Raw genomic sequence first — 17,227 nt, forward strand, 5'->3', positions numbered from 1 at the left:
ACCTGTCCAGACTGACCCTTAGAGCATACACCTCACTCAGAACAATCAGGTACCCAAATTATCCAAATGTCATGTTGATCAGTGTTCATCAGTCGCCTAGATATGGCTGCATCACATTACAATTTCTCCTTTACAGTGGCTGGCAGGTCCTATAGTCTACAGTATAGGCCAGATGTTTTTAACTTGCACACTTGGCTACTTCAAAATATTTATAGATATGTTTCATATTATCCAAATCCAATTGGCTGTAATTTGATATGCCACTTTGGGTAACTTGCTGTCACTTTGGCAATTGCTAAATGAAATTTGCCTTTGGGCACACTGAACAAATGGGTGTGTCATGCCTCTTGAGCATTTGATAACAGCATGAATCCCTTGCATTAGGCAACATCTGGAGGAATGCAGAAATATGGGTTGGCTTTTATGTTGGACAGAAGTCCATAGGTGTCACATAAGTAGGAAGTGTATTTGCTGAATTTACCTTGCATAAGTCCCAAAACCATATTTTGTATAGCCTATAATTACAGGCATGTTGTTTATAGCGCATAGTAAGAGAATGTATTGCCCATATCCACAATATGTTTTTCTTATGTTCTCTAAATGATATATAAAATTGGGCAGTTTTGTGTGGTTTGAAATTCAATAGTGTGCTCATGGGATATCATGCTTTCTCTCTATCTCCGCCCCACATCTGACTGCTTGTGGTCCCTTGGAGAGCAGCCTGCGCTCTGCCCCATATTTATTTGCCAATTCTCACCGACTCGCCCGTCGCTCCGTAAAAGCCGCTGCCGTGCGCTTTGACATGTAGTTGTTTGCGCGCACCGGGGTCTCCAACATGGACCTGAAATCCGAGCTGCTCAAGTCCATCTGGTACGCTTTCACGTCGCTGGACGTCGAGAAGTGCGGCAAAGTGTCCAAATCGCAGTTGAAGGTAACTGATTTTGTTATTTCCCAGCTATCAGGAAATTGACCTACATGTCTGCTGCTAAGACTGGAGCTGATTGGGCCTCCGGATTTCCACCAGGATACCAACAGTCTGCATGTAACAGTGGATTTGTCATGTAAATGTGCTTGCCAGTAACTTCATGGTGTGTGACGGAGTGAAGACAGAATAAAATTCATCAATGTCTATAGAGGGTCTTTAACTGTTACAAAACGCTTTGCCTTGAAACTGCAGGCGTTGTTAATCTAAAGCGCAGTACACAGTTAAAACAGAGAAGCAAACTCACATATGCCCAAATCCTTGAAAAGGGTTTAGACTTCTAGCCAGTATGAAGGCTGATCCTACTTAGGCTGCAAGTGAAGTGTGAGCCTGGCAGTTTTTTTTTTTTTTTTTCAGGTTGGGGTTCAAAGTCCAAGCTGACTTTTTTTTTTCTTTGGCCCAGTCACTTTGTGAACATGACATAATGTCAACACCATCCCTGTGAACAAAAGAACACAAACAGAGCTCTTTTTTCTGTAAATCTTTCCCCTTGATAAGGGTTATTTTTGTCTGCCATGTTGCTTTCCGGCCAGTTCCTACATGCCTCCCTGGACCCACTGAGGTGAGAAGAATCTGAGGAAATAGCAGAAAGCTGTCCTGACTTGCACAGCCACCAGGGATCAGCTGTGTGTTTGTGTGCAGGGAAAAAGCATGGAGTGTTGTGTACTACATGCAAATCTTGATGCATGTGCAATAATCTTATGTGTATCTGTGTTTGTGGGGCAGGTACTGTCCCACAACCTGTACACAGTGCTGAACATCCCACACGACCCCGTGGCTCTGGAGGAGCACTTCCAGGACGATGATGATGGACCGGTGTCAAACCACGGCTACATGCCCTACCTCAATAAATACATACTGGATAAGGTACTACAACTTTGGACAGCCTCTCCGCCCTGTTCCTGTTTAAGCACTGTCATGGACTTTAATACACTGTTAGTTTGCTTCACTGATGTAAATGATGTGTGTGTGTGTGTGTGTGTGTTATCCATATGAACTATATACACTGAGATAGTGGTTAACAGTAAGCCTACAACCGTAAACTCAACCAGCCATGCATAAAAACATTAATTTATGTGTTTTCTTTAAAATAATCTACCCTTGCATTGCATATATAAGATGCTAATTTTATGAAATTTGCTACGAAATTACATCATAAATATTTGTCAAGTGCGTCAACTGAGTTTAAGTGGGTTTACCTGTCACTATATCCCTGTGTGTATCCATATACTGGTGCACAACAGCCTTAATGGCCCATACACTTATTGCAGTATGAAGGGCAACACATACCAGCCATGCCAAGTTAACTGAGTTAACTAGGTTACCTGTGCAAGCCTACAGCTGTCTAGAAAAGCTAGTACTTACCTGCTAACCTTCCATGTATGTTATGGTTGTGAATTAATAACATGAAGATTATTTCTGCGTCCGGAGGAGCTCTGCCCCTGTGCAATGTTTGTATAAGTACCAGTCCACACACTGCATGTTTATTATGAAAATGGATCTGTTTTGATCATCTTATGAAATTTCAAACCAAAAGTCAACCCTGCATTCCTGGGAATTGTCTTATGTTGGTTTGGAGGTCAAAGAGGGGACATTCGACAAGGAGAAGTTTGATGACCTGTGCTGGATGATGACCATGAAGAAGAACTACCGGGGCCGACCAGAGAAGGGGCTGCTATCCGAGAGAGACTGTTTCAAGGTCTTCTGTCTGTTCAACCTCCTGTCTGAGGACCGCTACCCACTGGTGATGATACCAGAGGAGGTACGAGAGACAGGGAGACAGAGAGCCATCAAAGTGTTCAACAAGTCTAAAATGATTTCAGGAAGTTTGCCACAGTTATCACTCAACCAACTGAATGTGGTTTAAGTATTAATGTGGTTATCAGCAGCAAAGATTTTTCTGTTGAACTGATGGTAGGAAAGAAAGTTAATGCCCTTCCATTTCATACTGAACAACATTTTGGAATATGCCAGTCTACTCAATCTGAAGTAGGGCTATTTCTGGGCTATTTCTGGGCTATTACTGGGCTATCACAGGGCAAAATCAGACCTGTTTACATTTTTTCACGGCAGAAAAAAAAGCAAGAGCAAGTAAGTGAGTTAATGACTCTCTTCCTTCCGGCGCACTTCCTCCATCAGATCTGGTTGGGTTTCCTGCTAGCACAGTCCAGAATAAACTGTGTTTTCACCATCAGCACAGCAGCCCACAGTGGAGGTATCTGTGTATCTTTATAGTCTCTGATCGGCTGTATAAACACTTATGGTATTATAATATGTGCATGCACTCAGATGGAATACCTCCTGAAGAAACTTTCCACTGCAATGAGCCAGGAGTGGGATGGGAGGCCATTGGAGGGCTTAATATCCCAGGATGCCTCAGTGCGGGAGGAGGGTGTGTCTGTATGGACCTTCCTGGAGCACATGGGTGCTGGCCGACTGCTGCAGGTCACCAGTGCCGAGGCCTTCAGTCTGGCCTTGGACGAGGTCTTTCTAGAGATGTACCACAGTGTCCTGAAGAGGGTGAGTCTTTGTCTCTGTGTGTGTTCCTGCTTTTCTGTCATTTTTATGTGCACTTTTTAGCTCTTTGACTCTGCTGTTGACATGCTGCCCCCTCCTCCCAGGGTTACATGTGGAAAAAGGGGCATATGCGTAGGAACTGGACTGAGCGTTGGTTCGTGCTGAAGCCTTCCTCCATGGCTTACTATGTCAGCGAGGACCTAAAGGACAAGAGGGGAGAGATCCAGCTGGATAAGAGCTGTATCATAGAGGTGAGTGAGGAACAATTCAAGGAAAGTATGCAAGTCTTTACCAATTCCTGTGTGCTGTAGAATATTCCATATGCTTACATTGTTATGCAGTGTGCCTGACAGGGCTGTGTAACATGGAAAAAATGAAACATCACAATATCTTCATATCGATATTGTGACAATACTGTAGGGATGACTATTGGTGCTATTGGTTTACATATTTCAGAGATTTTGATGAACAAATATTAGTAATGTGGTTATGATGACCAGCAGGTGGAGGCAAGTAACAGAACAGCTAGAACAGTCTAATAAAAATGCATCCCTTTACTGTACTATAGCTTTTAAAACCAGGGAAAGATCCAATATACCTTGTCTCATACAATAACATCAATATATTTTTGACATCACCGTGTCCTCTAAACTTAATATCCAAGGTATGGTCATTTTTATTCTCTCCAACCATTTATGAGTGTGATTATTTCTCCTCTCTGTTTCAGGCTATCCCAGATCGGGAGGGGAAGCGCTGTCTGTTCTGTGTGAAAACCCAAAATAAAACCTATGAGATGAGCGCCTCGGACCAGAGACAGAAGGTGGAGTGGACTCAAGGTGCGTTGGTGTGTGTATGTGTGAGTGCCACGCAGACTGAGTCACTAAACGACTGCTTTGATTTATCGACTGTGTGTTCACTGGTGTCTTTGTGTGTGTGGGTTAATTCAGTTGTTTAATTCAGTGGCTGCAAATGAAGCATATTAACAAGCAGTCTGCGAGATTCTTGTTTTTGTTTGATTTTGGCGACATCTTTGGTGTTATTCGCTCATTACTGGCACAGTGTGGGTGATACTGCAGCCTTTTTCTTTGGATTTTCCATTGAAGCAGTTTGAGTTTCTGCAGGTGCCACTTTTCTCTTTCTTCTTCTATTTATTTCAAACACACTGCTGTTGGTGCTGCTGGAAATATAAGATGGATCACTTTCTGTGTGCCAGACACTTTTTTCAGGTGTTGCGCCAAAATTTGTATCCCCTTAAAAAAAAAGTTCTTTTTTTCTTCTTTTTTGGTGGTGGGTCCGTGTTTCGTCTTTAGTTAGTTTTGTTGTTTTTCAGCTGCATAAGAAAATTATAGAGGTGGAAATGTGCTGAATAAATGAATGGTAGACTAATGTGGGCATAAAGTGGAGATGCCCTCACTTCATTATGAGGTGAAGTATCTTAGCTGGGTTGCTTTTGATGGGCGTCATTCTTTTTATTCCAGTTCGATGTTTTTAATTGGGTATTTTACGGTTTTAAAAAATGCCAGCCTGAGGGGAAAAATTAAAACGCTATTCCTTTTTTACCTGCTGTCAAATCAAATTCAAAAAGGAATCAAATTTTGCTCCATCACTTGGAAACACCTTCACATCACTGGGTGTGTAGAACAGTAAATTAAGCCAGTGTGAATGCTCTCATGAACCGGCTATAACTCAATCACTGTTTATGAAAATGTCTCAGACTGTTACTTAAAGATTTATGTGTGTGTGTGTGTGTGTGTGTGTGTGTGTGCGCGTGTTACCTCTCCAGCCATTCAGACAGCCCTCCGTCTCCAGAGTGAAGGCAAGTCCTCCCTTCACCAGGAACTGAAGCTGAAGAGGCGGGTCCAGCGGGACCAAAGCCAACGAGAGCGCAGCCTGAGTGCCCGCAGCAGCTGCAGCAGCCAATCAGACGACTTAAATACCCAAGAGCTGGAGAAAGAGAAGGAGCGGCAGGAGCAGGAGATAGAAAGCATCATCCAGGTAAGAGAAAGAGAGGTTGGAAAAACAGAGAGAAGCTTAGCAGGCTCACTCAACGTGCCAAGGTATCTTACACTTGGAGCTCATTTTCCTGCTTTCAAAAAAATGAACATGTGTGTATTGTGCAGCTACACATCCAGTCTTTAAAAATGAGAGGGGCTTGTAAACGTCAGGTTAAGTCTTTTTTATTGAACAAGATAACTGATTTATAATTAAATCTGCTATGGCGTTGTTATTTAAGTCGTCTCCTTCTGATGTGGGAGTTGTTTTTTCATTTCTTAAATTGTAGTTGAGTGTTTTGGGGATTTTAGGATTATATTGTTTAGATTTTTATGTTGAATTTTTTTATGTCTTGTGCCTCTTTATGTTTTTTATTTTTTTGTCATTTAACATCTTTGGACCATGATGCAAACAAGTATTTTCACTTTTACATGTTATCCCTTGGATTTTAGTGACAGTCCATAAATGAAATATGCCTGTCTGTCTGGTCTACATGAGGCTGTGTAATTACACTGCATATCTGTGTGTGGCAGCATGCACGGGAACTGGAAACCCAGCGAAGGGAGGCAGAAGAGAGAGAGAGGAGGAGACAGAAGGAGGTGCAGAAGGAGCTGGAGAGACAGCTGAAAGAGGCAGAGATGGTGAGAGGAGGTCTCCCACAAGAGACAAGAAATATTTACAGTTTGCTGAAGGAGCGGTTGGAGTCTGTTCTCTTCGCTTTGATCTCTGAAAACAGCAAACACTGGCATTATAAAATCAGGGTTCAAGCTTTAATGATTTTTAGTGGTGGAGTAATGACAGTGGCATTCCTGGAATAGGTAATTCAGGAATAGGTCAGTTCTTTCCACTCAACATCAGTGTGTGTGTGTGTGTGTGTGTGTGTGTGTGTACGTGCTCCCAGTTGAGGGACAGCATGCAAATAGAGATGGAGGAGAAGGAGAAGGAGGCTGAGCAACAGAAGAAGAGGATACAGGAGCTGGAGCTGACTCAGCATAAACTGGAGGCTGCTCTCAACATGGAGATCCAGGCCCGGCTGGAGGAGGAGAGGGCCAGGCAGGAGCTGGAGAGGTAACACACACACACACACACACACACACACACACACACACACAATGTTAGAGGCAGGCATTTCCATGAAAGCACCTTAAATTGTTCTTTGTGGCGTTTCCAGGTTGCTGCAGGCTGAAGAGGAGAAGAAGAAGCAGTGCCAGCTTCTCCAGGAGCAGCAAAGGGCCCTGCGGAGTCTCAGCCCCACCGAGGAGGCTGCAGATGGAGGTATGGAGGAGCAGAAGGATGCCCCTTCAGCCCTCCACTCAGCCTCGCAGGAGCTCCAGGATCTTCGCGCGTCTCGCCAGAGGAGCCACCAGCGCCTGGAGGTGAGAGAGAGGCAGGAAACTGGAACCAATGAGTCAGCATGTGGCCTGGGTTTTCCTCCTCTACAAGACAACACAGAAAAAGAGAAGCTCCTTATTCTCTCCCTCTGTCTCTTTCTACCTGCAGGAGGTTCAGGAGAAGCTGAGGAATGCCAGTCAACACGTACGGCACTGGAACGTCCAGCTGAACCGCCTGATGACGCCCATCAATCCTGGAGGTATGTTTTTTTTTTTGTTTAACTAATATTTTAGTGATAAACAAAAGGTGGTAAACTGTGGCAATCCAGTCCATGATCACTAGATGAACATTTTAAAGTCTACATACTTAAATACTTTCAAAATAGTCTTATCCAATATTTTTTTTTTCTTATTTCATATAAGGTAAATCACCATCGAGCAGTTTTCTGTAATGTATAATATTATTCTGTATCATAAAGTGTTAGCCTGAAACAGTGAGTAAATAAAGTGAGGGAGAATTAGTTGTACTTTTGTAATGAAGCCTCTCTTCATAACAGCTACACAAACTTGTCACTGTGAAGGAAGCTCCAGTTTTTGTCAGTCGTCCTTTGTTTTTGTTTTTTTTGTTTTTTTAGATCGATTGGAGCATCGGCTGTCATCAAAACGCCTGTGTCCGAAAAAGGAAGGCGCACTGGCCAGTAATGAGTTCATCTCCAAATACAAGACAAGAGCCGGTGAAGAATCAGCGGAGGACAGCGAGGGACTGGAGGGACAGATGGAGGCCGCCAGACTGTCGGACGACTCGGATGGATCAAAGGAAAATTCCAATGGACAAATTTGAGTACCATGTTGGTGGTTCTGGGAACGCGTTTTCAATTTGATGGCAAGTCCAGAAAGGAGAAATGAGATTCTTTAAATGTGTAAGAGCCACTGTAGTGAAAGTGGAGTGAGAGAGGTTATTTACAATACTTTAACAACTGTGCAAAACCATTATTTTATATGTGTTACATTTCTGAGATGCACACAAAGATGGAAACCTGACAGAAATGATGACAAGTTAAGTTTGATGTGTGATTCACTGAGAGCACATTTGAATAAGTTTAACTGATTTCTGAAGTTTTGTACAATAAAGTTTATGACTGTCTAATATACAGTTGACGATACGACATCTAATCTCTAATTAGACCTAATGATGTATGAATATATTTCCAGAGTGCATTTTATTTATGAAATGAACACAACACACCCATTGCCTTGTTTTTCTTTTGGACTCATGATTAGAGACATTACATGCATCACTTGCCCACAACACTTTAACTCACACTCACATTGTGTCTAGGGGTGTGATCGTCAGTGTGCTGCCCAAATCTTGATTATATTATATTTTTTAAGTGTTTAGTTTGAAACAAAGCCTAGATGTCAGGCTTTAGCTTTTTTCTTCATCATAACAAAGGAGAAAAAATAATATTTATGAGAAAAAACGAGATTTGACCCCCTAACTGTCTATATTTATATTTATTAATTAGAATGCAACTCTAACTGGCTACAGTGAAAAGACCACCTGTTGATCCTGTGTGCTGGTGAGGTGTTTCCTACTGACACAGCAAAATTTGAAATACTACTACTACTACTACTAATAAGAAGAAGAAGAAGAAGAAGAAGAAGAAGAAGAAGAAGAAGAAGAATAGATAACAATGAATATGTAAAAAGTAGTGAAACATCAGTAGTGTGAGGGCTAACTGGCTTCACCACATGCCGGTCTTTGCCCCAAGGCTGTCATGTGGTTATTGTTGATGGTGTAAAACATAAATAGCGTTGAATCACCTGCTCCTGGTGATTGATATATTATTTATGTAACACACCAAATACATGTTTTCTAACCCGGGGGGCTTCTCTCTAATGTAAACAGTGCTGACGCACACCTGCCCACAGTGATGCTCCGTCTCTGAAACTTGTCAAGTGTCAATCGTCAATCTGACCTGGCGGTGGCGCTGCAGGCAAGCGACACGAACCAAAGCCCCCGGAAATAAAACAAAATTCAAAGGTGACGTCAGCCAACAATATGGCGCCGTCCACTGAGTAGTTCATGCTGAAGTAGAGTGAGTTACTACTAGACTGTGTTGAGTGTATGGACATTTATTTATCCAGGCAGGTTGTGTGTGTGTTTTAAATCATGACTACGTCGGTCAGTTGATGGACTCTGGCTGTGTCACAGTATGCTTTCATCGTTGGCTGTCAGCATGAGGGTTTTGTCCGGAGCCGGGGTCAGGACGCTGCTCTCCCTGAGCAGGGGACTGTCCGGCGGACAGCCTGGCTCCCGGGACGGGGCTCAGCCCCCGGCCCAGACCGCCGCTCCAGTGCCGGACGACGAGCCGTCGCTGGAGGAGGGGAGACCCAGAAGAAACCCCAGAGACTGCTCGGTGCTCCTCTTCCCGGGCCAGGGCAGCCAGTTTGTGGGCATGGGCCGCGGGCTTTTGAAATACCCAAACGTCAGAGAAATGTTCTCTGTCGCCCAGAAGATCCTGGGCTACGACCTGCTGGCCCTGTGCCTGGAGGGCCCCGAGCAGGACCTGGCCAGGACGGTGCACTGCCAGCCCGCCGTGTTTGTCGCCTCACTGGCGGCGGTGGAGAGGCTGAACCACGAGAACCCCAAGGCAGGTGTCAGGGCACATACCCCCCGTGATAACCCGCTGCCCGCCCGGGCAGACTCTGTCAGAGCTGCTTCTTTACAGGCAGCAAAACATCACCACGGACACCCACTGACACACACTTTACAGTGAGGGTGTAAAACTGAACCGATCAGTCCACAACACACAGAGTGCAGTGCTACAAACCCATCCACCGAATTACTCACTTAGCTGATGAATTAATAAATATACTCAAAAGTATTTTTACATTTGTCTTAAATAGTCTTTTGCCTTTTAAAAGAATATATATTGATTTATAATAATCTTATCCCAAGTCTCTGAATGAAAAATTTTGCAAATAAAACAAAATACAGAGAACATTAGAAACAGTAGGGCTGTTTTTTTCTCCCTAATGTTCAAAAAATCCAAACGCAAAATCATGACTCAAAACTGCAATTCAAACCGAACCGTGGGTTTACTGAACTGTTATACCCCTGCTTGTCAGGGATCACACCAGGCAGTGATTGTTGGCAAGTGTCTGTAACTTAATCACATGGATTTCTTTTAATGTAATTTTAACTTATTATGATATCCAATATCTTCCCACCCATAACAACAGATACTAATATCAGTATGCATTTTTGTTAGAATTGTTGGCCTAATACAAATGCAGGTGCAAAACAGGTTAACCTTTTCATACAAGCCTGTGCCTGTGAGTTTTTAAATCAAAAGACCATGTTTTCTTTATTCTGTTGCTCAATGAAAAAGGTCTCAATTTAACCAATTTAATCCAAATATTGACAGTGATGTTGATTCTGGATCAATACTGAAGTTGATAACCGTTGATATGAATAGTGTGCTGATATCTCAGTCCATCCCTACATATAATCCTGCACACTTCTGTCCACAGGCTGTTGAGATGTGTGTTGCTGCTGCAGGTTTCAGTGTTGGGGAATTTGCTGCCCTGGTGTTTTCTGGTGCCATGGAGTTTGCAGAAGGTAGTAGTCATAATGTATTTCTTGTTTTGTGGGAATCAAACCTTTTACTCTTTTGAAAGCAGAGTCTCCAAATCACGTGCTTGCACGTGAGAACAATGTTGGTTGATGGGCTGCATTTATCCGACTCTTGTCTTTTAGCTTTGTATGCGGTGAAGGTGCGGGCGGAGGCCATGCAGAAAGCTTCGGAGCTGGTTCCCAGTGGGATGCTGTCGGTCATCGGTCGGCCCCAGGCCCACTACAAATACGCATGTCTGCAGGCTAAAGAGCACTGCAAGGGCCTGGGCATCCAGGAGCCCGTCTGCACTGTGGCCAATTACCTGTTTCCTGATGGCAGGGTCATCGCAGGGCACCAAGAGGTATGGAGCAAGATCTGTTACTGGGAACAGATCCTAACAAAGGCAGTCAGGGCTGCTCTGGGTTTCTGATTCCTCGTTCATTTCAGTAAACAGAGTTGTGTTCTCCTCTCAGGCGCTGGATTTCCTCCAGCAGAACATGCGGCGTCTCCAGTTCATGAGGGCCAAGCCGCTCCCGGTGAGCGGGGCCTTCCACACGGAGCTGATGGCGCCCGCTGTCGAGCCCCTCAGGGATGTCCTCAGGCAGGTGGAGGTCAGTCAGCTGTGCTATTTATGGTGACGATTTTACAGATCTATATGGGTAACCACCAAAATAATACAAACACAAATTTAAAGGAACAGTCCACCCAAAACCCACATACCCCTTTCGTAGTCTGCCAGTCCAGATAGTTTCTGTGTGATTTCCAGTCTGTTGTAACCTTCCTTGTCTTGTATCACCCCGGTCCAATGGATGGGTTTTCTTTTATGGAGCTCAAACTTCCAAAAATTTGCATGTGAAAAACACAGCAATAGCTCTTTCCTGACATAATCCACAACGCTCACGCATGAAGAGTTTTACTGGGAACTCTTTCCTGTTTAATAACACAAGTTGTATCTATCCGACTCTGATTCATACTCGGGGTGGATGGATACAGTTTTCTGGGGTTGTTTGGCAAGAAATTGCTCCCACTGAAACTCAAGGGCTCAAGTGCTGTGGATTATGCCAAATATTCATGTGACTGTTTTTGGAAAGAGCTGTTGCTGCTCAGTTTTCACATGTACATTTCTGATGGTTTGAACAGCAGAAGACAAAACCCAGACTGGAAACTAGAGCTGTCATGCCATCACATTTTCACTACATGATTATTGTGGCCAAAGAATTCACACTAATGATAATATGGCAATATCTACAGAATATTTTAGAAAAATAATAATACTCAGTCAAAATTCATTTTTAACTTAGTTTACACTGTGTTTTGTCTATTGTTTGGCAAACGAGTTACAGGGAGAATAGGGAGTCTGTAGCCATAAGTGTGCATTATTTACACAATATTATTGTATGCATATTATTAGAACTATATCAATATTTCATTTTTAAAATATCACAGTTGTTGTCAAATACCAGTATTTTGCAACACCCCTAGTGGAAACCTCGTCAAATCACACACAGAGACTATCTGCACTAGGGGTAAGAGGGAAAAATATCTTTTCAGTGTTTTGTGTGAACTGTTCCTTGTGTATCAACTGAACAAAAGAGAGAAAGAATTCCAAGACATTTTCCAAAACTTACTTAATTTTAATTTTGTATTGCATTAGGTCTAAAGGCACTAACCCTGCATAAATAGGACATTAGGGCAAAACAAACCTCATGAACAGCTTCACTGCCCCCCAACATTAAGTCTGCACCCACCTAGGACTCTGTTCTAGGACTGCAATACAGTTGCTCCATATTTTCAGTATTTAAGAGCGTCATTTCAGGCATTATTTTTTTGGCTAGACTGATGAAGTATTTGCTGTCTAACATTGATTACTTGTGTGCCATCTTGTTTAGGTGCGTCGTCCAGAGATCAGCGTGTACTCAAACGTGGACGGCAAGCGCTACATGCACGACGGGCACGTGCGCAGGCAGCTGGTGAAGCAGCTGGTGTCGCCTGTGAAGTGGGAGCAGACTCTGCACGAGATCTACGAGAGGACGCAGGGACAGAGCTTCCCTCACACCTACGAGGTCGGCCCGGGAAAACAGCTCGGCGCCACGCTCCAGAGGTGCAACAGGAAGGCCTTCCAGAATTACACACATGTGGACGTCACCATTTCTGAGGACTAAGACATGCAGCCGCAAGTGATGTAACTGAGTGAGAACGCCAGAGTACAGTGTGCCTCAATGCTCAGCGTATTTTGAACAAGACAAAAAAAGTTGATCAGCTGGAACTTTGGCTCGGCTTCAGCGAGACCTGCTGGAGCTGCAAGCCCCTCTGACTGGCTGTTAATGGACTTGCTCATATATTACTGTGTAATTAAATAAATGTAAGATCTTTATTAATGAACAGTCTTGTGACATTTTGTTGTTACGAAGTTTATTTGCATCACATGAAAAAGAATCAAATTTACACCAGAAAGTCCAGCTCCCTCCTATTATATCAAGCCAGGCTACATTTCAGTTGTAAAAATTTGGCCTCTTAAACCAGCAACAAGCTGAATTTTTGACACAAAAGACTGCAGACCAGCAACAGTCCAATTAAAGGAAACATGCACATTGACACTCATCAGTACAACAGCGAATCAACATGGTATACTATGATTTACTATGACTCCTTGGTCAGTGCTTTGCAAAAGTAGGACAGCATTAACAAGGGTGTTACAAGATGCGGTTACGCTGATTTCTAGTTGCCTTGACAGATTTTATTGAATTTGCCCTAGTCTTACTGCATGCCATGTTGTCCAACAAGTTGTCAGGTGTGTCACAGTCTTCATGTCCAATTAAATTAGTATAAAAACAAATTCAAAGTAAACAGCTGAAACAAATTAGTTAACAATTCCAACCATTTGCACACATTTTCTTCAATATAATGTGGTCGAAAGACCTGCTTATCGCCCCTTAGCCTTTCCATTCTATCCATAATGCAGTGCAAATGCTCACTGTGGCCCCCAGTGCCACAGTCACAAGTACTCTTGTGGTCCAGCCAGTGCAGTTTACCTGCTTAAACTTTGATACCTGTGAAAGAAAAAAAACCCTTTGTGTTATCATCAATAAAGCTTAGACTACTCATAAACAAACATAAAGCAGCCACATACATTGTAATGGATTTTCCCCATGAAACTATGCGTGTATGCAGTGTGTATGCAGTCTTACCCAGGCTGCCCAAGCCTCGGCTCTAAGGACCCCCTGCCCAGGCTTAGTGGCAGCCAGCCAGGCCTTCACTGCAGCAGACAGGCCCTGCAAACCCCACGACTGATTCTGGATATCCCTGAGAGACAGCGACACCCGGTTAGAATACCTTAACCCAGCACTTTTGCTCAGTCACTTCAAACTGCTGTGACTGGAGGTGACACAGTCTGACCATATGTGAGTGACATCTGTTACCCCTTTCATACCGATAGATGGTTCTGGTCAGCGCCCGGGCCGGTCCCAGAATGTGGAGGGGAGTCAGAAGCCAGTTTGGCCGCCTGCTGGCTCTGTCCCGGTCCAGCCGGTCTCCTATTACTGCCAGCTGGCGACCAATGACCCGTGCAGCCCTGTCACTGATCCTGAAGGAGGAGTGCGCAGGTGTCTTGTTCAGGAAAATTTGAACACTGGTTTGCAGCTTTGGAGCATTTGTGTTTTTCTAAGTTACAGCTAATTAAGTAAAGCAGTAAAAGGACAGTAAAACAAAGGTAGTGACTCATGACAGACACTGCAGGCTCATTTGAAGCAGAGCCTTATTCTTGTTTGTTTTTGGTACAACTGATCCCACATGGTCTGTTGCCTGAGGCTCAAACTGACTGCAGCTGTGTGTTGCTGCTATGAGCTGTCAGCCCCGTGTGTGGAAATAAGGCCTGTACCTGAAGTTCACATCAAACAGGGCAGCAGCGCCCACCTCACCAGGTCCAGCCTGGAGGGAGACAACACGAGTTGGCGCTCTTGTTTGTTCCACCATCTTGTTTTCTGGGGAAGAGAGGAAGCGCTACACAAGTTATTCAGTTCAGTGTGTGTGAGGCAAACAGTTAACATCAGCCTGCAACATGTATGAGTATGAATTAGAGTCGGATAGATACACCTTGTATTGCACTGTGTGTACGTGCACATGTAAGTGTGTGTCCTTGCATGACTCCCAACGTTCAGTAGCTACCTGTGTAAATAGTGGGTCATGTGACCAGGATAGGTGGTGGGTGTGTTACCAGGGAGATTATTCAGGTTGACAACAACAGGCTGTCCTCAGTTTAAAGAGATGACATCATCTGTTGGATTTAGTCCAACGGCTTTAATGGACTCACTATGTTGCATCAAAAGGTTTCAGTTCCCCATTTCAGATGATGGCAGGGATGATGTTTAGTATTTTATATCCAAGGAACTGGAAATTCTCCAGTATATACTCATGACTCTGCCATGATCTGCCATTACCTGTATTAGCAGTACTTTTCTTTCCTGCTCTGCCTTAAGCATCAGCCAAACATGTTTGTACTTTGCACCCTCCCACCTACACCTGTCCCCAAACCCGTTTCTGCTGGCCCTTCATTCAGGGAGTCTGAATGCAAATGCTCCATTTCCATAACTCAAATCAACCAAACTGCCTCCACCATAAAAAAAAAAAAAAAGTGGCTGAGAAGAATCCATTCCTTACTAGTTCAAAGATTTTTTGCATTAATACCTGCCAGATGCAGGCAAATATTGGAAAAAAGGTTTCTCTTTCTGTAACTGTGTGCACTGAACTTGGAATAAATTACAATATAATCAAAATATAGCCTAATAATGGGAACCACTATGATTCCCTGAAAATAATATATTATTTGTTTGAGGAGTACTCTTATGCATGGCGTCCTATTGTCAAAGGGATGAAGTCATCAGTCTTCCCTAAAGCGAACAGAGGTCGTTTTGAAGATCACACACTGAGCCATTATCACTTTACATTACAAATATCCCATATTAACCACAGGCAAATAACTTAATTAAATAGATCACTATGACTCAGTATAATTAGCCTTCTGCAGTGTTTTATGTCATGTTGCCCATTTTCTCGACATTAATCAAACATGACTGCCTCAGCCCTGATAACAAAGGAACAGGTGCATGCACAATGAAAAGAGTCTGGAACCTACCTTGTTTGTAGATTAAAGTAGACGCCGCCCTGCAATAAAAATGATAACATTATAGTTCAATTGTAGTGGAAGTGAAATAAAAAAGGAATGTTCACGATATTTCTGACTTTTCCTGTACTTACAGCAGCGTCCTTTAATCTTGTCGTTCTCAGGTAACTGCCACAAATATCATTAGCCACGCCTATAGCGCCTGTTGCAGATAATGACCACCAGGGGAAGACAAGTGGCACTCACTGCACTTTTTCGAAGCGAGAAACAGGAGAACAACACAGAATTTACATTAAAAATATAACCTGACGATTATTATACAATTTAAACATTGATTTGAAAGTAGAAAAGAAGTTGGATTCTTGGATATAAATTAATAAAGGATTTTTTTTTTTTTTTTTTTTTTTACCACAAAATAAATATTTTCCAAATTCATGCATAGTCTGAATAAATACACATTTGCTCTTGTAGTTTTTATTTTTGTAATGGAGGCAAACAATCACACACAATCATAGAAAATGTTTGGATCTATGTGAAAGCCATTGTAAAATAAATACATAAAATAATCATTTTAAAATATATTTTAGAATTTATAACTAATGTATGATTATACATATAATTATATTTATATATTTTAAAATAGTTTTATAACTTATTTTAAATAACTTTTCACCTTTTCCAAAGTATAATATTATTTGTAGTATGGTGATTATGTCTTATTATGTCAGTAATGAATATACCTAGATTACTACCCCCCATTTTATAACATTTTGTCCCATGGAACCGCATTTGAGATGGTTTTTGCTGTTGATTGCATGCATGCATGTATGTTGATGTTGTTACTAGGGACCCATGGGACCTTCTCAGAGGCCCCTGGTGGCCCCAGGAACCCACTTTGGAAAAGATTACAGTTTTGAATTTGTTTATGCTATTGTCATTTTAGATAGCTTGACTCTGCTCTCAGCTCACAGGGGTCTTAACAGTTACCTTATGGCTCTTTGTCATCGCACTTACATAAATCTATACATATGTATCTAAAATTATACAATGTATCTAATGTTGAAGAAACTTTGGTCCACTGCTGCTGTGACAGCAAACCCATCCTGAACCCCCTGGCTGCATTTTCCATGTCACACACACAGCATGCACAAGGCGGAGCGGGCAGAGTGTGCAGGGACCACAGAGAGCCAAACAACACTGACCCCTGCTGGTGAAGAGAGGTAAAAATCATCCTGCAATGACATCACTGCGTCCTCGGTTGCTAGGTTATTTGGCCGGAAGAGCCAAGCCCATGTTTTTTCTTTATTCTTAGCCATTTTGGGGGAAAAAATCCTCCCAAAATTTTAATGATCATGCTTTTTAAATCCTGCGAGCTCTAACCGCGCTTGCAGCAATATGGCAGTTCTTTAAGCAGTGGGACTTTTACTGTGAAGAGCATCATTTGACCGTGGGCTGGTGTCGTCACCGTGGCTAGCTTCACGACGCCCGGACCGATCAATAAATGTAACCTCCCGTTCGTTAGCAATGAAATCACATTCATGCAGGCGGTGCTGTGGTTTTAGCTGGAGCTACCGGTGATGCTGACGGAGGGCCGCGTCGCTCCGCCGTGCTGTGAGCTGAACACCGCACCGAGGGGACCACTGCATCACCGGGTGATGTCCGCCCA

At 43.1% G+C, this 17,227-nt stretch overlaps 2 protein-coding genes across 2 annotated transcripts; both read left to right on the forward strand.

Annotated features, from left to right (window-relative positions):
- Nucleotides 1-7,975, forward strand: def6c (DEF6 guanine nucleotide exchange factor c). The gene is made up of 13 exons (XM_030046083.1): nt 1-49; nt 721-931; nt 1,709-1,849; nt 2,562-2,744; nt 3,272-3,502; nt 3,604-3,750; nt 4,227-4,335; nt 5,283-5,494; nt 6,025-6,132; nt 6,393-6,559; nt 6,663-6,867; nt 6,992-7,082; nt 7,458-7,975. Exons 2-13 carry the CDS (start codon nt 836-838, stop codon nt 7,661-7,663), a joined length of 1,896 nt encoding a protein of 631 aa, XP_029901943.1. The 5' UTR covers nt 1-49; nt 721-835; the 3' UTR covers nt 7,664-7,975.
- Nucleotides 7,976-8,876: 901 nt separating this feature from the next.
- mcat (malonyl CoA:ACP acyltransferase (mitochondrial)) lies at nt 8,877-12,820 on the forward strand. The gene is made up of 5 exons (XM_030046085.1): nt 8,877-9,476; nt 10,360-10,447; nt 10,586-10,803; nt 10,916-11,053; nt 12,332-12,820. The coding sequence occupies exons 1-5, from the start codon at nt 9,039-9,041 to the stop codon at nt 12,602-12,604; spliced, it is 1,155 nt and encodes a 384-aa protein (XP_029901945.1). The 5' UTR covers nt 8,877-9,038; the 3' UTR covers nt 12,605-12,820.
- The last annotated feature ends 4,407 nt before the right edge of the window (nt 12,821-17,227 follow it).

Source organism: Myripristis murdjan, chromosome 23 (genome assembly GCF_902150065.1).
Source record: "Myripristis murdjan chromosome 23, fMyrMur1.1, whole genome shotgun sequence".
In the NCBI taxonomy this organism is placed as follows: domain Eukaryota; kingdom Metazoa; phylum Chordata; class Actinopteri; order Holocentriformes; family Holocentridae; genus Myripristis; species Myripristis murdjan.